This window comes from Paramisgurnus dabryanus, chromosome 16, assembly GCF_030506205.2.
Source record: "Paramisgurnus dabryanus chromosome 16, PD_genome_1.1, whole genome shotgun sequence".
Lineage (NCBI taxonomy): Eukaryota > Metazoa > Chordata > Actinopteri > Cypriniformes > Cobitidae > Paramisgurnus > Paramisgurnus dabryanus.
In genome coordinates this window covers 35,004,943-35,028,261 of record NC_133352.1, presented here as the reverse complement: position 1 = coordinate 35,028,261, position 23,319 = coordinate 35,004,943, and the positions used below count along the sequence as shown (strand labels likewise).

At 36.2% G+C, this 23,319-nt stretch overlaps 1 protein-coding gene across 4 annotated transcripts in view; it reads left to right on the top strand.

Annotated features, from left to right (window-relative positions):
• pdlim7 (PDZ and LIM domain 7) overlaps nucleotides 1-23,319 on the top strand; it is a 64,402-nt gene extending 41,083 nt beyond the window's left edge. For 3 of the 4 annotated variants that reach the window (XM_065242154.2, XM_065242156.1, XM_065242155.2), the window contains exons 6-11: nucleotides 7,123-7,184; nucleotides 7,595-7,832; nucleotides 8,232-8,412; nucleotides 10,573-10,693; nucleotides 13,595-13,710; nucleotides 17,101-23,319. In XM_065242154.2, coding sequence (XP_065098226.1) covers nucleotides 7,123-7,184; nucleotides 7,595-7,832; nucleotides 8,232-8,412; nucleotides 10,573-10,693; nucleotides 13,595-13,710; nucleotides 17,101-17,187 — 805 coding nt within the window. In that variant the 3' untranslated portion in view covers nucleotides 17,188-23,319. Of the gene's footprint in view, nucleotides 1-908; nucleotides 946-3,526; nucleotides 4,183-7,122; nucleotides 7,185-7,594; nucleotides 7,833-8,231; nucleotides 8,413-10,572; nucleotides 10,694-13,594; nucleotides 13,711-17,100 lie in introns of those variants that run through there. The other variant, XM_073812130.1, reaches the window with a different exon arrangement.

Below are 23,319 nucleotides of genomic sequence, written 5' to 3'. Positions count from 1 at the left end.
TTATATAAAAAAAATCCATTTACCGGTATGGAAGGTAAATAAGTGCTTAATCTTTTTTTATTTAAGAAAACCTTGCTTGGTTTGCAAGTTTATAATAAAAACAGTATTTATATCAAATCATACAAGTCTGGCTTCAGTATAAAAACATCTGCTTCGTGTTATATAATTCAATTCAGTTTGTTTATTTGTCATACACAGTTATACACACGATACTACTTGCAGTTTAAGAAAGCTGACAAGACTTGCATATCACTGCGAGTGCAAAGAAAATATATAAAAAAGAGGCAATGAAAAACTAAAAACAACAATAATAATAAAATACCATTACAGAATAAGATGATGAGAATATGTGATTTGGAGAAAAAAAATTTTTTGCTGACATGAGCACAACAAAGATCTACTGCAGTAATAATATTATAGTACTGTAAAATCTCTGTCTATACCTTCATACCGCCCAGCTCCTAAGTTAAACCACTTCTCCCTTACCAAATCCCATCTTTACTTGGTGACAGACTAATCTTAGTGTAGGAGGGCATAAAAGCATATCCTAAAGGACCGCAGCGCTCATCTGATATTGAGAGTAAGATCATAAGGGCTGGAAAATGTCGTCTATCTATAGCTTAAAGGGTTATAGCTGAGATTTGCTTTATGTTGTCTGAAGCTGAAGTGGTTGTGATTTTGCTCTCGTCTAAGTGGTAGTAAAGTGCAATATTCAGTCGATGGTCGTTGTTGTATCTCGTGGGATTGATTCTCGTGTTAACATACAGTATAGGATGAGGTGGCACCTTTTTTAAAGGCAATGAATAAGTGCTCAGCTGCTTTTCACAGACCAGCAGTGAATGTTTGTTTGTTTGTTTGTCTGTTTGTTTAACCGTTGGTCTGATTTGTATCTCTCGTGCTTTTCTTAGTGCAGGACCCAGATGATGAGAACATGAAAAAATCCAGGTAAAGATCTGTGTGAACTTGTTAATGGTCTGCAGTTTGATGCATTAAAAACCGCCGGCTCTGACCTTTCGCCCGTGCTCATTAAGAGCTCACGACCATCAGGTCTCTGCGGAGCAATGCTGAAAATATGCTGTGATCCACACAGAAATCTTTATAACCGGAAAAATCGAACACCCATATTTTGCATTGTTTGACACGTCACCCATTGGATGTTTATATTGTAACTTTGGTCCTCTTTTGTGTTGGATACAGTGCATACTCTTTATGGCACATACACTCTTAAAAATATAGGTGCTACATGATCCTAGAAGAACCATTTTTGTCTGAATGGTTCTATAAAGAACCTTTAACATTTAGTTTATAAACAGGTATGAAATTAATGGTCGTACACCAAGTATCCTTTGATTGAATGGTACTTTGAGGAACCAAAAATGGTTCTTCTGTGGCATCGCTGTGAGGAACCTTTTTAACCCCCCTTATTTTTAAAATTGTACTTTTTGTGACAGGTTAATGCAAACACTTTATATCAGTTTTATCCACAAAACAAACTCGGAAAGTTATAAGGCATGTTTAGCGTAATGTTCAAAATCAATGCATCATTAAAAATTTGCCTTAAAATTATATTTACATTTCATTTATGCATTTACAATTGCTTTTATCTAAAGCAACTTACATCGCATTACAAGCCATACATTTTATCATAATGTGTGTTACCTGGTATCAAAACCCATGACCTTTGTAATGCTATTTTAACACAATACTCCTCCAGTTGAGCCTGTCTGATCTCCATGAGAATTCGTACATATTTTAAAGGAAAACACCACCGTTTTTCAATATTTTACTATGTTCTTACCTCAACTTAGATGATTTAATACATCCCGATCTGTTTTCAATGCAAGCACTTTTAATCTTTGTAAAGCACCTCGTGAATGTTCTAGCATTTAGCCTAGCCCCATTCATTCCTTAGGATCCAAACAGGGATGAATTTAGAAGCCACCAAACACTTTCATGTTTTCCCTATTTAAAGACTGATACAAAAGTGAACGACACAGAGCGTCACGCACTCGCTTGATGGGCGTTCCTTGGCTGGTATCTAAAAGCGGTATCAAAAGTCACTTTAGAGGTACTGTTAAGGTGCAAGAACGACGTTTAAAAGTATTTATTTCTCCATAAAAGTAACAAAATATATGAAATAAAATGCCAAAATTATCAGATATATACAGAAATACACATTTTCCGCCATCTTGAATTATTTTCTTCGACTCGGCCACAGATCTACGTCACGCTGCCACTTCATTCCCATTGGCAGTCGCTTTGTCGCATTGCTCAGCATTTGCATAAAATAACTTTCTTGTCTATTTTGGCCCCACCTTGCTCGCGCAGCGGTGAGTTTGTCAAAAACAGCCACTTCCATTGAAAATGAATGGTAGCCTGTCGCTATGTCTCTTGTGGCTAATGTGACTGTGGGGTTAGTACTAACACATTCATGAGGCGCTGTACAAATATTAAGTGCGTGCATTGAAAAAAGATAGGTATGTATTAATTCGTCTAAGCTGAGGTAAGAACATAGGAAAATATTGAAAAACTGTGGTGTTTTCCTTTTAAGAGTGGCTAATTCTTATGAATCTAATCGTGCAAAAATGTACGATAATCATAAAACAAAACAATAGCAAAACCCCACGCCAATGTCAAAGTGGCACAGGCAAATCCAACAAAAATATATACGAATTGTAATACAAATGATCCACCTCGCAAAATACATACGAATTGCCATGAGATAGCGTTGGTTGAACTACAGGAACACTAATCTGTGTGATTTTTTTTCTAAATAGTTCACTGCTTTATCTTTAATATTCTACATCTTTATCACTTTTATTCTCTATTTATTCTCTTGCACACTTAAGGGGGCGTGTACACCAAGCTGTTTAGGTCTGTGGCCGGCGAATGCTTTCAATTGTTTCCAGTGGAGGCGCTGTGCTTTTTCAAAACCTCAGCAACTGATGGGTTTTGTCTGCGCAGTTCGCCAACGCTCTGCGTTTTTTCTGCATCCAGAGTTGAAACATTTTCAACTTTGGGTGAAATGCTCAGCTCTTCGATGTCACTTTTCACTCGGCCGTCCAATCACAGTGAATGAGGGGCGGGACAAATATAACAACACCCAACCGGCATTGTTCAACGACTGATAAACAAAGCAGAAGTATTATAGGAACCAAAGCCCTTCGTTGAAAAAAAAAATAACGTTGGCACGTGCCCACGGCCGGTGTCTGCCTGGTGTTTTCAGCCATGTTTAAATGCTTTGGTGTACACACCCCATAAGTTTTGTTTTTTTCTGTACTTTATATGCTGGCATACACTCTTAAAAATAAGGTGCTTCATGATGCCATAGAAGATTTAAAAAATGTATGAACCTTTGATTGAACGGTTCTTGAAGGAACCAATAATGGTTCTTCAATATGACATCACTTTTAAGCATCTTTATTTTTACGAGTGAAAGACTTCTCTTTTCCTTTCTGTCTCCTAATTTCCTTTCTTTTCTTCCCCGTCCTGTACTCTCTGTCCTGTGGCGCGCACGGATCGGCAGGGAAAAGTTCCTCACTGAGATTCAGAGTCCTCGCTATGCCAGGCTGAGAGACTGGCACCACGAGAGATCCGCCCGTGCCCTCAACATCTAGTCCTGAACGTTTTGCCTCCCGGCTAACAGGTGGCGAGATACAGCCGCGCTAGATACAAGCGCATTGCTGAAGCAACACGTGTCGGCTATGGGTGAACATCGACCCCAGCTATAACAGGGCAAAAAATGGGGGAGTGAGGGAACATTGTAAAGTTAACAAAAAAACTAAAAAAAAATTCAAGTAAAAATAGCAAAAACAAAAGTGAGCAACGCAGACATTGTCAGAAATCCATGCAAACTGAGCCCTACATCAAGTTGTGTTGGGAGTATCTGAATGATGTTGGTCTGTCATAGTCTCTTTCAAATGGTACAGTTTCTCTAACTGGTAATCATGTTGTTTTGTTATTATTATTTTTATGGTTGTTCAGAGGAGTTATCATCACTGTTGCCCTTCTGTCATTTCTTTTCCTTTCCTTTGTATTCTTTCGTTTTTCTCCCTGTAATTTAACATAAATCACCATTTTGATGTCATCCGATCGTTCTTTCTCTGGTTTTCTCTCCAGTAGGAGGTGAAAAGACAATCTGTTGACTTGTGTCTCTTGAGTACATAAAACACTGTGAAACTCGCTGGTGTCTTTTTTTAACCTTCATCTTTTCATTTAAACATTTTGAACATGTTTCATTCAAGTAGACATGCTGCTTAAAAGTGCACTCATATGCACAAACAAATCATAAATATTTGGTAAAATTATACATTTTATTGCATATATATTGTTTGTAGATGCTTCTGATGTAATATTGCCAATCTAAACTGATTTGGGTTTGGAACAAAGCTAAACATTTCGGTAACACTTTACATTAAGGCCGTATTGTAAGTTCATGTTTGTTAGTTCATTGTGCATTTACTAATGTGAACAATTACAACTTTTGATAAAAAAAATTTTTAAATGCTTAAATTAACATGATCTAAGATTAATAAATGCTGTGAAAGTATTGCTCATTGTTCGTTCATGTTAACTAAAGCATTTAATAATCTTAAAGGCAGGGTCCATGATTTTTTTTTAAACGCTTTGGAAAAGGGAGTCGGGCAGAGAACAAAACACATTGCCTGGGTTGCGTATGTGTGGGGCGGGTCTATCAAAAGAAGGTCCAGTTTCTATTGGGGTAGTGGGGTGTTTGTTTAGGTGATTTCAAATGTCAACATTGGCTTTCAGAGATCATGCACCCCACCTTTAACAAATACAACACTATTGTAAAGTGTTACCAAAATCTCAGACTGTGCTTGTCTAAAAATCACACATTAATCATTTTAATGACATAGTTTAATCATAATGAGAGGCTTTTAATTCATGTCAGGTTGCTTTGAGGAATTAGCTGGTGTACTTTAAAAGTCTCTTTCTCACCCTAGAAAATGCATGACTTAAGTCAAAGACCTTGTTGCCATAGTAAAATTAAAATTTTCTCAAAATAATTCAACAGAGCTCACTGCTATGTAAACAAAAGTATAAGTTTTTTACAGAAATAACAAAAATGTACAAGTATTAAAAATATAAACATTTGCTAGATGATAAGATGATAAGTGAACAGTTTGTTGGCATTATTAATTGGCCATTATCATTATTGGTTACATATACATTAATATGATCATTTTTGATCATTAACAGGACAATGTGTATCCCTCTTAAACCTTTAATGGGAAAAGAAACTCAAACTTCAAAAGGCACATCTAAAATCTTGTTGTCATTCACAATCTCACTTTTTTTAAAATACTCTCTGGTCATGGAAAGCAAAGACTGCACACAGACTTCTTTGTGTGAATAATGTGTTTGCACTCAGGGAACTTAAGGACCTGAATGTATTGTATCATTTAGTGGTGGACACCTGTGATTTATATCATTTAAATAATGTTCAGGGTTCCCACGGGTCGTGGAATTTCAGGAATATCATGGAATTTTTAAAGGTCTTTTCCAGACATTCACTCAAAAAAAAGGTTAATTCAACAAGTTTTCCACGAAAGTCGTTTAGGCTTGTACAACAAGAATAGAATAAGTTCATTTAAACAAATAATCTTTTGTTGCAATAATAAATTAATTGATTAATTAATACATTTTTGGTCATAAAAATATCTTGTTCAATAAACTTTAATTAAGGAAAACTTTTCCACGCAACTAGTTCTGGTCTCTTCAACAAGGACAAAACAAGTTAATTAAAAAAAAATGTCTTGGTAAACCAACTGTCAGTTTCTATGTCATACTAATTAGCATAAGCACATGTTAGCATGCTAATAATAATAACAGCATATGATACATTGGTCGGGTATGTGAGAAGAAACTGATCTCCAGACAGGCATTAACACAGTTAATGCTCTTTGAGAGAAGTACCTCACACATCCATAACTTAACCACAAGCGCCACTCTTCTGCAGGACTGTAACCAAACAATAAAAATAAAAAAACCTTTCTAAATCAATAAGATAAACAAACATTAAACACTATAAAGTCTTTCTCTTTACCGAAAAATGCATAAAATAACACTTAATTAAAAAAAAGTCTCTCCAAAGGCAGTTGCATGCAAAGCATGCTGGGAAATACAGATCCAAGGCCCAGTTAGTAATAGCAACAAAAATCATTCATGTGGTCCCAACATAAAAATATTAAGTTATTGTAATTTGTGGATTGAACATGATAAAATTAGGTTGAGACAAAAAAAATAGTGTTTTATTATTTCATTTAAGACAAGGTGCAAACATTTTCTTTTTTTTTTTGAGGGTTGAAAATCAGGGAATTTTAAATTTTTTTTGTCCAAGTCATGAAATGGTTTGTAATAACTAAGTTTATAAAACATTATCCAGGCATGGAAATTTGGCTTTTTAGTCTGTGAAAGTCAGGGAATTTTACATTTGACTTAATGTGGGATCCCTGAATGCGTCTCCCTTTCCATACTTCCTGCGTCCCTGTAACTCCGTCTTTGGCAATATTTCAGATAGCGATATACTTCCTGGCTCCCGCGTCACCCTGTCTTTGTCGTTAAGCCTCACCATTGGTTGAATTTGATATACACATTCAGACGCACTTACCCCTGGAGGCGTCCCCAAAGTGTCACCACAGTGACGCAGCGTGAGTTCCCTTAAAAGGGAACTGTAACAATGTATCTTAAAAGGTAACACAATGTAACCTTGCTCTCACTTGAAATGTGTCCCCACATTTAGTCCTTGAATTTGAGGGTATTGGACCTGGAAAGTCTTTGAAAGGTCCTTGAATTTGAAGATAACTAAGGGGTGGGAACCCTGCAGAATTAGATTAGTTGTTTTTGCAATGTTATAGTGATCATATATAATCGTTTCTCAGTCTCTTTAATAGAATTCATCCAGAAAATACAGGAAATGTTTATATAGTATTAAAAACAGTATAAAATGTAAACTGATGTGTCAAGTATTTAACTGAGCTCCCCTTCCACTTGAGCAATAGCAGGAAACTGCAGGATCTCTTAAATAAAACCTAAATAAAATAAATTTGGCTCAGCTATTCTTATAACGTTTATTCTAAGGGGAAATTTTTCTTTCGGCAGTCACGGTGTATCCTCCTGTCCTGCCAAGACCAAACCTGCAGACAAACCTGATGGAGTTCAAGGTAAGCGCTCTCACACCGACTCATGATCCACAGTCACTCCCACGGGAAGAGCTTAACTCTCATAAAACAAGCACGCGTTCACAAAACGCCCCGGCTGGCTCGGGCAGGCCTGCTGTTAATGGGATAAGAAAAGCCTTTGAGGGAAAGTGCCACTGATGTGTTTATAGTCAAAGATGATAATACAAGTCAATTATCACTCTCTTGATATTTATATGAGAACCGTCAGGCACTCCTACAGTATTGCTCTCCTCTCAAAGTATAAGGAGTGTCTATTTGTTTTTATAGATCCGAATAAAAGAGATTTTAATTTGCACTTATTTTAATAGCCCATAAATGTACGTACTAACAGCCCTCTGTAGACAGATACTTAGAGATTTCAAATGTATGGATTTCATTGTCTTGTATCTTAGCACCAGCTAAAGCACCAGCAAGTTCCGGTCCATCCTGTCGGCCCCCGTGGGTAACGGACCCCGGTTTCGCCGACCGCTATCACCCGGACAAGACCAGCACCACCGTGACGCAGCATAAGCAGCCGGTCCAACCCACGCCCATGCAGAACCGCAGCTCCATCCTGCAAGCGGCCCAGCAGTGCCCAGCCGACACCAGCGGACGAACGCCGCTCTGCACCGCATGCAACAAGATCATTAGGTACTACTGCCCCCTACAGACAAACTCCAGAACTAACTTTAAAATCAGTGCAACCCAAAGTACCCCCAAATCAATGGCGACCGTGGCGCTAAATGTCATTACTTACAAGACTAAGAGAGAACACGGAGAGGTTGTGTCAAACTTCACAAGGCAGCAATATTTCTTAAAATACACAGGGTCTTAGAAAAGGGCCGTGTCTTTAGGCTTTCTGCCGTGGAGAATCGATACGAAATGGAGTGGGTTTCGTCGTCCGACCTGCTATTTCCATTAGAATGACTTTTGCACACTGCACACTTATAAGTGCTAAACCCTGCCGTCGATGCCTCAGCGACCCTTTCACTTAAATGCAAAAGGCTTTTGTTGCTTGCATTTGTGTTCATGTGTATGTGTGTGTTTTAGGGGGCGCTACGTGGTGGCGCTCGGTCGTTCCTGGCACCCAGAGGAGTTTGCTTGCTGTCAGTGTAAAAGGCTCTTGGATGAGGGGGGCTTCTTTGAGGAAAAAGGCTCCATTTATTGTACCAAGTGCTACGACAACCGGTATTCACCCAACTGTGCCAAATGCAACAAGAAGATAACCGGGGTAAGAGCATTTCCTACTGTTCACAACACAAACATCACAACACAATTCTTTAGAAAAGCTTTTCACACCAGATTCAAGGTCGAACCAGTCATACAGAGTGGTGAAATGGGTTGTAAAATTGTGACCAGGGCTGTGAGATCAAGGCTAATGTCTCATATCTGGTTATGAGGTTAACTTTATAAGTTTAAGTAAATGACGTCAAAATTGATCCCATTTACTTAGAAACTGTCATTTTGACAGAAATCACCAGTGGAGGAAAAATACGGGCTGCACAATATATTAAAACTAGCAAACTGTGCTTATCACAACAAGTAATTTGCAATGGTTTGCAATAACTGAATGGTTTAATACTTGAAAATGTCAAAGTTTTAGGGCAATCCAGATAGCAGAGAGACTGGCAAGACTATACACTGCAAAAAATTATTTTCAAGAAAAAAATCTTAGTATTTTTGTCTTGTTTTCAGTAAAAATATCAAAAAATTCTTAAATGAAGATGCTTTTCCTTGATGAGCAAAACGACCCAAGAAAATAAGTCTAGTTTTTAGACCAAAAATATCAAATTTAAGTGATTTCATGCAAAAAACAAGCAAAAAAAATCTGCCAATGGGGTAAGCAAAGTTTTCTTAAACACTAAATTCAAGTAAAATTCAAGAAAAAATTTGCTTAACCCATTGGCAGATTTTTTTGCTTGTTTTATGCACGAAATCACTTAAATTTGATACATTTTGTCTAAAAACTAAAGTTATTTTCTTAGGTCATTTTGCTCATAAAAAAAAACATCTTGATTTAAGACTTGCTGCTTTGAAAAAAATGACTTTCTTTCTTGTTTTGTTTTCAGTATAGAAATATCAAAAAATTCTTAAATCAAGATGTATTTTCTTAATGAGCAAAATGACCTAAGAAAACAAGTCTAGTTTTTAAAAATATACAATTTAAGTAAAATTGTGAGAAAAAAAATCTTGAAATAAGTTAACTTTTTTCTTAAACAATTCATTCATTTTCTCACCCCATTGGCAGATATTTTTGCTTGTTTTAACCACAATTTCACTTAAATTGTATATTTTTTGTTTAAAAAAGATATTTGTACTGAAAACAAGACAAAAATACTAAGTAAGAAAATCATTTTTTGCAGTGCATTGTTTTGTTGTTACGTAGGTGTGAGGGAAAATGTGCTGTTTTTGTGTTGTTTTAAAAGCAAATGAGCTGATGAAATGCAAACACTGCACTGCAAAAAAATATTTTCAAGAAAAAAAATCTTAGTATTTTTGTCTTGTTTTCAGTAAAAATATCTAAAAATTCTTAAATTAAAATGCTTTTTCTTGATGAACAAAACGACCAAAGTCTAAGTCTAGTTTTTGAACCAAAAATATCAAATGTAAGTGATTTTGTGCATAAAACAAGCAAAAAATCTGCCAATGGGGTAAGCAAAAAATCTTGAACATTTTTCTTAAACACTAAATTCAAGAAAAATTTGCTTTTTTGCTTGTTTTCTGCACAAAATCACTTAAATTTGATATTTTTGGTCTAAAAACTAAACTTATTTGCTTGGTTCATTTTGCTCATCAAGACAATACAGCTTAATTTAAATATTGTTAGATATTTTTACTGAAAACAAGAATTTTTTTTTGCAGTGTGATGGTGTTTTGTTGAAATTAAAAAATGCAATTGTGCTGTAATTTTTCCTCTCTCTCTGCACTAAATGGCAGTGTCGTAGTTCTGTAGTGCAGATGAAGGGGTGGTCTTATTATAATAAGATCCCCTTCTGACATCACAAGGGGAGCCAAATTTCAATGAGCTATTTTTTCACATGCTTGCAGAGAATGGTTTACCAAAACTAAGTTACTGGGTTGATCTTTTCACATTTTTCTAGGTTGATAAAAGCACTGGGGACCCAATTATAGCACTTAAATATGGAAAAAGTCAGATTTTCATCATATGTCCCCTTTAAAGCATACAGATATACATACATATCAATAAAGTGCATGAAATGCAAATGCAGATAGAATGTGCTTTCTGGGAAACCAGATTAGGAAAGATGAAGCTGATGAGGATGAGAAAGGACAGCTGGCTAAAGTTTGGGCATGTGATGGACAGATTTTCAAAGTGTGAATTCATAGATGCCTCGTGCAGCTCCTTAACACAGCTCGCTCCTCCCCGCAGGAGATCATGCATGCCCTGAAGATGACCTACCACGTCCAGTGCTTCCTGTGCGCTGCCTGCAAAATGCCCATCAGGAACGAGGCCTTCTACATGGAGGAGGGGGAGCCCTACTGTGAGAGAGGTGAGCGAACGCGGCCGCTCTCGCACGCCCGAGCGCACATCTTATCGACAGCCCCTACCGAGAGCAGAGCGCTGGCTCCTGTGGTGTTTAATCATTCAAATGCTGCCACTTCACTTCAGACATCAAACCTGCTCCGCAGCGGCCCCGCAGATTGATTAGGAGATTTCGGAGCACTTTAATGCTTGAAAATCTACTTTAAATAAATACACCATTAAGTGGAGAATCATTTGATTGCCGGCTGATGAAATGCTTAATAATGTTTGTTAGGGTTTTACATAACTTATTACTTTATTTGAATTGTGAGCTAGATTCAAACCTACAGGTTAAAGGGTCAACAAGTGTACTAATTACAAAGCCACGGTGTTGGGCAGTTTCCTGGACAGGGTAAAATGCATGTTTAATGTAAAAATATCTTGCACATCACACATCTTAACATATGAAGAGTTTGGTTCTAAAACGCAATACACGCCATTTAAAAAATAAAGGAATACCGCCAAAATCGGTATTGTATCAGCTCAGTATTCAAAAGTAAATTCTTAATTTAATGCAAACTCCAATATCCGCTGTGTTAATCTTTTATCTTTTCTCCCTTTTTTCCCCAAAACACGATAAACGCCAGTCCTCCATTTCTGCAGAATGCAATAAATCCACTTAACCAATCACAGCGCACCATTACACGCACTGTAAACAATAATGGCGGCGTGTTGAACACACAGAATCCTAGTTTTCTTCATCTGCTTTGTACTTCGTGATCAACACACAAACAAAAACAAAATAATACTTTTGATGGCATTGATAAACTTGTGGTGGTTTTCTGTGGCGGGGAAGAAACGTAAGCCATCAAAATCGAATCATTTATGCGAGGCATAAGCATCAAGCTTCTGTCATGCTAACACATTGACCCCAGAGGATCTTATGAAAAACTTTACATTATTTTACTCAAAGTCAATGAAAATCATGCAGGACCAAAACATTTTACAGCTGATCGCTGTCAAAAAAGTTCAGCGACGACGTCCTAAGTATAACAGCAGCAATGACAGTGTTCTTAATATGACAAATAAAGTGTTTTTTTTTTAATCAGTGTATACCACTAGTCAACTAAATGAATATAACATGGCAAAGATGAATGCACATTTATTTATCGATTTAATAAATGTATCTGTTTTTATAATAAATCTTTGAAAATCTAATTATGGATTTGATTTTTTTATGTTATTATAACCTAAAGATGCTATGTGAAAGTTTGTAAAAGAAATTGTGGTTTTCATCTTGTCACGTTCTTGGTATAGAAAACACATTTTTACCCAAATTACTCATTATGGATTTATAGCGTTTTGAAGCCAAACTCTTCATATATCAGTGCCATTTTTTTTTGTCTTAAGATGCACACCTGTATTGTTTTTGTTAAAACTACTTAATCCCCTAAAATGGTTCTGTCCTGTGACCGGGACACCTGAGTGTACTTCAATATTTTGCTTGTAAATAATTTAATCTACAATGACAAACTATGACTGGAAAGGTCTAAGAATTTAGGGGTTTATACTTTAAAACATTTTAGCAGCAATAATAATGCAGTGGCAGTAATTTATTAATTTGTGACAAGAGTATGCAGCAAACCGTTGACACCTAGTGGCCATTGTTAGTAAAACCACTAAAAGTGTAACAAAACAATTTTTTGTGCTAATTTTATGTATAAAATATATACTTTATTGCATTATTTTTATTTATAAAAATAAATATAAACTGTAATTTGTTTTAAAAATATTTTCACCTCCAGACACTTCTGTTAAAAACTTTAAAGTGTCTTCTTTAAGGCCAAGAATAGGCTTTTAGACCAATAAAACGCATAGAGTTATATTCATTTGAAGGTATACATCACCTTTTCACCTGTGCCAGTTGAGTGGTTTAGGGGCGGTTTCCCAGACAGGGTTTAGGCTAATCCAGGACTAGGCCTTAATGCAAGTCATTTAAGTAGTTTTTACAAACATACCTTATAAAAAACCCTTCAGGTGTGCATTTTGAGACCAAACAATGTCACCAATATATGTTAAAATTAGTCAGGATGAGGTGTTTTTAAATTAAAGCAACCCAAACATGCATTTTAGTATGGGAAAATCCTGGATTAATCTAAATCCTTTCTGGGAAAATGCCTCAAAGTGTCAGAGCATGTGTGCTATGTTTGTTTTGGACAATTTTATTTATAGTAAGACGTAGAACTGAAAATGTGAACAATTAATTTGAGATGTTTCATTTGGTAATTGAGACCCATTTTAAATCTGGGTCATCCATGAGCACCACAGCTAGGCCACGTCACTCACACTTTCCTAAAATATTTAAATTCAGTAATTCGTGTTGAGCCGAGCTTGTTTATTCAATTTGTTTCCTGAATGGGAAAAATTCAGCCACCTTCCATCTTTAACTTATATTTAAGTATTGCAGTTAATCACATTTGTTGACCTCCTAATCTTACATAAGCAGACATTAAAATTTCGGAAGTAAGTGCACGTCTTTTATTATGCATATAAGCTTGCATTGCAGTTTGTGACGCTTTTCGGCTTAGAAGAGTTTTGCTGTTGTGTCAGCAGCAAGTGGGCAGCTGTTTCTGTTAGAACTAAGAGCTGCTGTTGATAAAATAGCTGCCGTCTCAGCATCCTAAAGGATTGTGCCTCCAACCCCCCAGCGTGAGACCTAAAGTCTTTCCAAAAAAATGGGCAATCCTTGTAGGTATCTGAACCAACTTCTGTTATCACGAACCAAGCATGTGTGAACTTAGAAAATGTAATCCCTTTTATTTCTGTCTCTTTTTAAAACTTTCACCGTCTCAATCTCTTGGTTTCTGACCCAGCGTTTTCTCCGTTCTGTTCTAATGGGCCTTTTTGTTTGGTTTGTTTTTCTCTGCAGACTATGAAAAGATGTTTGGTACCAAATGCCACGGCTGTGACTTCAAGATTGATGCAGGCGACCGTTTCCTCGAGGCGTTGGGTTATAGCTGGCATGACACTTGCTTTGTCTGCGCTGTAAGTCATTTTGATGCATTGGGACTTGTCCCAAAACTCTGTATTGAACCCTTTGTACAACACAACATTAGAAACAAACCCTCAGATCCATGAGCTTGAACGTTTCTCTACTAGAGTTCAAAAACTTCATCCAGATGTCTTTTTTTACACAACAGGGTTTTCATCCGAAACTTGTAAAGTTTTTATGAGATTTGGCTGTTCGTTTTACACAACCATGTGTTTTGAGGTCCTGAATCCACAAACTTTTGAAGATGGGTTTCAAAGTGCAAGAAACTATGATGTCATGCGCATGTGTTAATTCCCTTTATGAAAATGAACCATGGTTTTACTACAGTAAAAAACATGGTTACTGTAGTAAAACCTTGGTTTTGCTAATAGTAATCAATACACCAAAAAACCATGGTTGCTATACTTTTACCCATAGACTTTAAAATATGTACGTAGTGTCCGTGATGTCACCCATAGGTTTGTGAAGAGATTTTTTGAAGCAAATAGTAGGCGGGCCTGTCGTCGCATCACTCGTGGATAACCTAAAATGAGTAAAGAGGCGGGACTTGGGTGAAGCGGAGGTGACTGGTTGCTGAAACCACACCTCCTTAGCTCAACTTTAGTGACATCAGTGGCAGTTCACCCGTCACTCAAATGGCCACACCCTTAATTATGCAGAACTTTAAAGGAATATTCCATTTTCTTAAAAGAAAAATCCAGATAATTTACTCACCACAATGTCATCCAAAATGTTGATGTCTTTCTTTGTTCAGTCGAGATGAAATTATGTTTTTTGAGGAAAACATTGCAGGATTTTTCTCATTTTAATGGCCTTTAATAGACACCAACAATTAACACTTAATTCAACACTTAACATTTTTTTTTCAACGGAGTTTCAAAGGACTAAAAACGATCCCAAACGAGGCAAAAGGGTCTTATCTAGCAAAACGATTGTCATTTTTGACAAGAAAAATAACAAATATACACTTTTAAAGCACAACTTTTCGTTTAGGTTTGGTCCAGCGCGACCTAGCGTAAATGCGTAGTGACGTAGGGAGGTCACGTGTTACAAATATAAAACTCACGTTTGCTGACTATTTTAAACAATAAACTGACACAAAGACATTAATTAGTATCAGTTGACATACAACAACGTAGGAACGGTCCTCTTTCACCACATTTGTAAACACTGGGGCGGTTTCGCGTTCGTCCTCTGTGACCTCTTGACGTCATGACGTATTGCGTCGGGTCACGCTAGCGCATGACGACCTGATCTAAACGAGAAGTTGTGCTTTAAAAGTGTATATTTGTTATTTTTATTGTCAAAAATGAAAATCGTTTTGCTAGATAAGACCCTTATGCCTCGTTTGGGATCGTTTAGAGTCCTTTGAAACTCCGTTGAAAAAAACTGTTAAGTGTTGAGTTAAGTGTTAAGTGGTGGTGTCCATTAAAGTCCATTAAAATGAGAAAAATCCTGCAATTTTTTCCTCAAAAAACATTATTTCTTCTCGACTGAACAAAGAAAGACATCAACATTTTGGATGACATGGTGGTGAGTAAATTATCTGGATTTTTCTTTTAAGAAAATGGAATATTCCTTTAAGGCTTAATATAATTTAAACAGATGAGTTATAAAAAATCACCCACCCACAGTTGTCATGAAGGGCAAAATTAGCTATACAGACCAAAAACACTTTTTGGTCTGTAAACATATTATTTTCTACTGTAAAGTTGAGTATTTTAACATGGAGGTCTATGGGAATTGACTCTCTTTTGGAGCCTCTAGTGGCCAGTCAATGAATTGCACTAAGTCATTCCGTATTGGCTTCATCAGAGAGATGGGAAGGTCCCCCTTGCTTTTACCACAAAAAACATGGTTAATTTTTATAAGCGTATGTCTATAGGCATGCGCGAGTATAACCAAAACGGCAATGACGGCCTACAGGACTGCTCAAGATACACTTGTTAACGCTTCTCCAAAAAAAATTTTATGCTTTATAGTCCAGGGTCACCTTATTGTCTATATAAACAAACCTGCTTGATGCTTTGCCGTAGAAGAATGTGTACAAATTCAAATCAACATATGTTTTTATATTACTTTAACTTAACAAATAATGTCACATTATGTCAACTTATCACAAGTAAAAAATTGTAGGTTGAATTGACTTACAAAACCAAGTTGTTTTAACTTCATGCCGCATTGTTTTACAATGTATGTGCGCAGGTGTCTAGTGTTTCTTTACAAAGTAACATCGCCATCTACTGGCCTTGCACATGTAATACAGTAGGGGTGGGCGATAAACCAGTAGAGATGATAAACGGTAGAGATTTTGGACTGTCGTCTCTATCGAGGTTACACGCACATGTCACGTTGATGCGAGTCTGGTCACGAAAACGTAACGTTTGTATACGTATTTAAACACCGCAGTGTGAAAACAAGTGATTTTAAACCATTGAAACACAAACAAGAGACATGCGCGCACTGTTTCTGTGTGTGAAATTAAGCATTTTTGCCGCTTTATTGGCCTTAAATTCATATATGTGTTAAAATCCCCATATTTGCAAGTAACATAAACACAAACAATGAGAAAGTAAACCGCTGAAAGAGAAAACGCATGTGTAATGCTGCGTTCAGACCAGCCGCGGTAGAGGCGTTTAGCGCGAGTAATTTCAATGTTAAGTCAATGTGAAGACACGTTGACACCCGCCTAGAGGTCTCGCAGCTCGAATGAGGCGTTTAGCGTGGCGTGCTAGACGCCTTTCCGCCTCATTCACGTGTCTAGTTCGCGCAAATGGCGCAAATTGAGTGGTGCTGCGGCAAACGCGCGAGTTGAATTTTTTTTACTTTGGCTGAAAAGCGCGCCGCGTTAACCAATCAGGAGCTTGCTCTAGTAGTACTGTCGCTCAAGTTAATTAAACATGACTAAATCTGCTTGACTAAATCACTTTTCTACCTTTAATAAAATATATGCATTACATTTTTTATCATTCTTTCCTCACTGACTGTTTATCTTCAGTGAACTTGAGTTTCGTTTTTTTTTATGCATGTATACGTTTTTTGTGAGAATTATGAAAATTCTATGGCATTAAATATTTTTAAAACCTTATTAAAAGATAAAAAAGTGTACCGTGATACATATCGTTTTCATGAATCCTATCGTGACATAACATTTTGGTCATTTCGCCCACCCCTATAATACATCATTGTTTGCAGATCCATGTAAATCCGGATCTTTTGACAGCGTTGTCATGTGTACGTGAAACTTTAAACTACACAAAGGAAAAATGTACATTTTTACTACACCCTGGCAAAAAAAATGCTGGCGATCATATTTCCTCACATGTGAATGTGAAATGTAGTTTAATGGGTCTAATCCTTATTTTCTTATTTATTGTCTGCAGATCTGCCATTCAAATCTGGAGGGTAAGACGTTCTTTTCGAAGAAGGACAAGCCTCTGTGTAAAAGCCACGCCTTCTCTGCAGTGTGAAGCTCCGCCTTTATTCATCAGTGAGGGCGGCACAGGAGGTGCTTAACAAGACCAAATACTTTACTTGAAGCCTGTAACGTTTGACTGACTGACAAAGTGATGGATAATGTAGCTACTCTGGCTGCTAACAGCTTCGATCTGCATTTACAAAGTGTGAGACATTCAGCACAGCACCGACTCGAACGCTTGCTTAGACTGGCCACGGTTTAGCGGTCACGTTGTTCAACTGGAATGAGTAGCTTATGAACTCTTTAAACCACCAATGCCAGAGAGATGTCAGCACGAGTAACAAGGTATTTTCATGAAGTATTTAGCTGTTCCTCCTTCCTCGCTTCTTTCTTCTTCTTGTGATATTTATGTTGCTCTGTAAACAGCTGAAATACAACTGAAATACAAAGACCATTGCACATTCACAGTCTACACTTATATTGCTCACCTTTTTACCATGTTCACTTATTAGAGGTTGTTTTTTGACATGTTGGTGGTGTGAATCTCACAGATTCAAGCACATCTGGGTCATCAAAATAAAGATGTTTTAAAGTCATCGCATTAAAGATTTTTTGCATTGTCACTCATTTTGCCCACATTCTCATTAATGTAATGCATATAAACTCACTGCCATTACTGTAATACAAATGAAGAGTTTCGTTGCAAAATGAGATAAATCCATTTTTAACATGTTTTGAGAAAAATTATTATGTATTTATCATGTTATTATTTTATTTTATGGTGCTACTTAGCTGTATTTTTTAAGTTGTGAAGGTTTAAGTAAACTGAAGTTGAATTGATATTAATTGGAATGCACAACCAAAAAAAACGAGATTTCTAAAAAATTAAAAAAAAACTGAGTTATCTCGTTTTGCAACGAAACTCTTCAAATATATATCTATTATGATTTAAAGGGCCCATTTTTACAAGATGTCTCATAAGTCTCAGGTGTGTCCAGAATGTTTCTGTGAAGTTTCAGCTCAAAATACCCCACAGATCATTTATTATAGCATGTCCAAAATGCCCTTATTTGGGTGGGAGCAAAAATGCAATGTTTTGTGTTTGTACCTTTAAATGCACATGAGCTTTTGTTTTTCCAAAAGAGATGCTTTGGTTAAATACAGAGCCGGCCCTAGACCTTTGGGGGCCCTAAGCAAAATTTAGTCGGGGGCCCTTTGACCGTTTTAAGTAAGGCCTAAAGAAAAGCAATGACTACCTTATGACTATACTGCACATATGATATCTAATATGCTATTTTTTTAAATGTGTCTATTAAATTATGTTTTAATTATTCTATGTATACTGTATGTTAATGATCTTTTTTGCTGGTCCTGAGTACGTATTTCGTTCTTATGTGGCAACATGTAGCCTACAGAATGACAATAAAAGACCTTGGGGTGGTCCCGGACAGGGAATATCTTAAGACAGGACTCGGCCTTAGTTTAATTAGAAAACATAACTAATTTTAACAAAAATGCCGCACTAAAAACATTATTTGTGTGGATTTTGAGGCAAAACAAAGGGCACTGGTGTATTTTAAGATATGTCAGTGCAAGCTTTTTTCAGTTTGGACAGCTCTTAGCCTACCTTTATTTTAGTCTAGGACTAGTTTAATTCCTTTCAGGGAAACTGCCCCCTTGAGTTCTTGATTTGAGTTCTATGTTTGATGTCTAACAGGAAAAATATGATACCACTGACTGAACTGAATGGCAGTGCAGTGCAACAAACACACACTGATGAACTTGCTGAATAAAAAGACTGATAAAGTGATTTTCACTGACCATCAAAGAAACATTTTTAATTGACACCAGAGATTAAGAGGCACAAACAACAGCCTATATATAATTAAAATGAAATAGAGTAAATAGAATAAAATTTAATTAAAATATTATATAAAATAATAAATATAATACTTAAATGTTTAAATTTTTCAAATAAACAAAATTAACAATAATATCTAAAACCCAACAAACAAGGTTAATAGTACCTAACATTCTTGTTTGAAATGAGCTAAATCTGACACAAACATAGGTTTGTGGATAATAACAATTCACTTGCAAATAATATTAATAATTGAAGATTAACAATTAACATTGCATTCATAACATTAATCTAACAAAGCTGGCTACTGTATGTCATATGCACTGCTATAGTTTAAATATTAAACACCGAACAGTGACATTATACACTTTTGCAAAGGCTAGCAGGTGGTTTAACAACGGTGCGCTGTCTGGACATGTACCACGCATATGCGCATGAGTTTGTTTACTCTTACACATAAAACACTTTAAATTCAGACGTTTAACAATATAATTACACTAATGACATAAATATGTAGAAATGACAATGGCATACGTGAAATATAAGCGTAACAGAATTAATTTACCACGTTAAACCGTTTAAATATTAATTATTAAGCTTAATAAACCAATTCACGTTATGATGGCAAATGTAAGAAAGAGAAGTCAAACAGAACACAGGTTTGGTCATTACCGAAGTCAAATAAGATCCACTTACTTCGCATTTATGCACAAACACGCATAACATTAAAGAAATTGTGCTTAAAGCAACAGCAAAAGTTTGCGTCTTTATCAGTGATCCGGCTCAACTCAACTTTGCGTTCTGTGGGCGGGATGCTCGCCTGCACATAGTCGCGGGCACTGATTGGCTGCTGCGCTGGATGCTGTGTGTCAATCAATCTCGGCAAGAAAGAGATCTTATTAGCGAACTTTCATAATAACTATAATTACAAGTAACAGCCTTTTTAAAATTGCCATAATAATAAATAATGAATATTTATATTTATTTTATGTTACTTTTGATGAATGATTTTTTTCAAACACTAGCTAAGTGACTTTAGGGGGCCCTCTGCTGGCCACGAGGCCCTTTGCAATTGCAAGTGTCGTTTAGTGGCTGGGCCGGCTCTGGTTAAATAGATTTGATTTTGCAAAAAATCATGGAAAAATAACAGACAACGTCCAACTCACTGAAGGCAGAAACTATGGTAATACAAGACTTTCAGGCCCTGTTTACATTAGAGAATTTGCGTTTTAAAACGGCATTTTAAAATGAAAACGATCCTCGTTTATACTGGCATTTTAAACGCATGAAACATGACCAATCCTGTAACTGGGCATGCGCTTAAAGTGTAAAATAACTTATTACTCTAATAATAGTTTACCTATGCGCATTTCTGCAGCCTAGGGGTGTGCGATATTGACAAAAATTCATACCTGGACCCTTTGCCGGCAACTACAACAGACACTATTTTTGAAACTATAAAAATGTGTTTGGGAAAGTCTTATATTGTTCTACCTCCCGCCTACAATTAATATGATTCATAGGTTAATGTTATAAACCAAACAGAAAGGTCTTTTAAGATTTAACTCTTTCCCCGCCATTGACGAGATATCTCGTCAATTAAGAGAAAACGCTTCCCCGCCAATGACGAGATTTTCCATCTTTCCGCAATACCGCTATTATCCACCAGGTGGCGCCCTTCCGTAGTATTGCCCTATGGCAAGCGGCTGCATGTCCGTGTCTGTTTTAAAGATCGCTCTGAATGGGATCTCTATGAAAAGTCCGTCATAAAAATGGAATTATCTCTGCTTTTTGCTCAAATTATGGTGTTTTTGCAAAAACCTACCCATATTCAAAAGCTGATTGCAAAAGAACCACTAAAGGTAGGATGAAACGTTTTTTTTTTTGAAAGCAGAGGGTCTGTTCTTTCATTTGGTATATTGTATGTTTATATATTTAAAGAAGAACACTTTCTGGAAGGCATTAAACTTTGGTGAAAATCATGAAAAACGCTGGCGCTGGCTGGCAACTTTTTTTTAAAACGCTGGCAGTGAAAGAGTTAAAAAGGAAGCATTCAAGTGAACAGTACTAAACAGTAGCAAACTTGAAGCAAAAATAAAATTCAGCAAATGCAAACTTCAATCAAACATAAAAAGAGGTGAAGTATAGCTTTAGCCTACAGAAATGCTTATTGTGTTAATTTTTAAAAGTGTGCGAGGTCCGTGCACGTACTCCGCTAGCAACACAGAAATAGCAAAAAGCGCAAGAGGCTAAACGAGCATTAAATATTAATATGACGTTGATTTTATTGTTTTTATTCATTAAAATTCACAAAACTTATCAACAAAACATCGATTAAAATTAAGAGACAAATGATATGTAACGAAATTCATTTTAAAGTAGCAAACAAAACTTAAATTAAACTCGAAAATAATGTCTGACCCATTACAATTCTCCCTTCATATTGACCTTTAAAACGCCCTATATGGCATTTAAAATTACAGTCTATCTTTCGTAATAAGCTTACTAAATTTAAACAAAACATAAACAACATTACAACAATATTCAAACCCAACAAAACTCAACCATAAATAGTGAGTTCTCAAACTAAAACGGTGGTGACGTGATAATGAAAGGCGTAAACGTGGCAAAAGTAATGCTTCTTAAAAGGTAAACGCATTAATGTTAACATAGCCTCAGTCAGCGGCCGTGGGCGGGGCTTTATCAGTGTGACATCACATTGCTAAGAGAATCAAAACCGCATGTCTAATGAGACTGCTTTGGTTTAATGGTGATTAAAAAAAATGTCATTGTTGGGAGGTTGTGATCACATACTGCCAACACACATTTATGTCCAAGTGGATTTTGCCCTTTAAATAATAATTATAATAATAATAAATAGCTTTTATTACTGTTACAGTATTTAATGCATTACATTTATGAGAAAACACTATTGAGAGTAAAATGCATTTCTGTTTGAAAAAATGTTAGTGGATTTATTCTCATTTAATCAATATTAATATATTTATGTTATGTTTTTTTTTGTCTTTTTGATTGTTGCAGAATGTTTCGATTTTTTAAAGTTTCATCCATCATTTGCACCGTTGTCAACCTATGTTTTCTCCTCTCCTTTGTGACAAATCAGGGCGATGCATTTTCCATGTTATGTCTAAAGCAATCTTTTACTCTGATCCATACAATGTGTGTTGTAGGGTAAAGCATTGAGCATATGATGTATTCAGACACGATCTTAAAGTGTCCCCTCAATCCTCTAGATGCTCTGTAGCCTAGTTTCTGTTCTGGCTGATTTGCTGTGCCGGGGTACTTAAGGTAATGGCAAACCACAGTGGAATAAAATGCTCCTGGCAGCTTGACTGAAATACATTAGCACTGATTGCAGGCTTTTCAGCATGACCCAACCAATGGTCTCTACATGACTGCAATACTAAACATGCTACATTTATCTGAGCTAATCAGACAGGTAGTTCTAATTAAAGCTGCGGTCCGTAACCTTTTTCAGTTAAAAATAAACAAAGATCAGTTAAAGGGGTAGTTCACCCCAAAAATAACAATACTGTCATCATTTACTCACCTTCATGTTGTTACAAACCTGTATAAATTTATTTGTTCTGTTTAACACAAAAGAAGATATGTTGAGCAATGTTTGAAATGTTTTTCGTCTACTGTGGAAGTCAATGGTGCTTTTGTTTTGTGCTTATTTACAAATATTTTCCATTGTGATTAAACTCTCGTAGTGGGGCAAAGCACAACACACATACAGAAAATTACTCTGCAATTTTGTGTTTCGAACAGAGATGGTGCTAGAGAGGCAAAAATTACAGATTGCAGCTTTAAAGTTGACCTAATGTATGAAACTATTAAAACATTACCAACAAACAAATCTGCAACGTTACATGGTCACAAACTTATTTTGATGTTTAAAAATGAATTTTAGGGATTTTGCTAGCATGTGATTATGTTTCCAAAGAAAGTCCTGAAACGTGAAACAACGCCGGTGTATAGATAAAGTCTTCAGAGACATTGTGCACCAGATTATTTCCAGAACATAATTCCCATCATGTCCTTATCGCAATCTCTTGTTCCAGAACCGGAAGAAATGCTACAATCCAATATCCTGAGCGAATTGCTAAGATTTTGTACTTTTTGTATTGATAATGTTTTATGTACCAAGTGCCTTTTTTAACAGTTTTGCAACTTGTAACTATTATGTGTGTCGGTGAACTGCTGTATTCTTATTGTGCGTATTATAAAGAGGTTCCTATGTGAAGATGCATATCGTTTATAACAGAATTTAGCCATTTAGTCAATAAATCACTGCAGTGA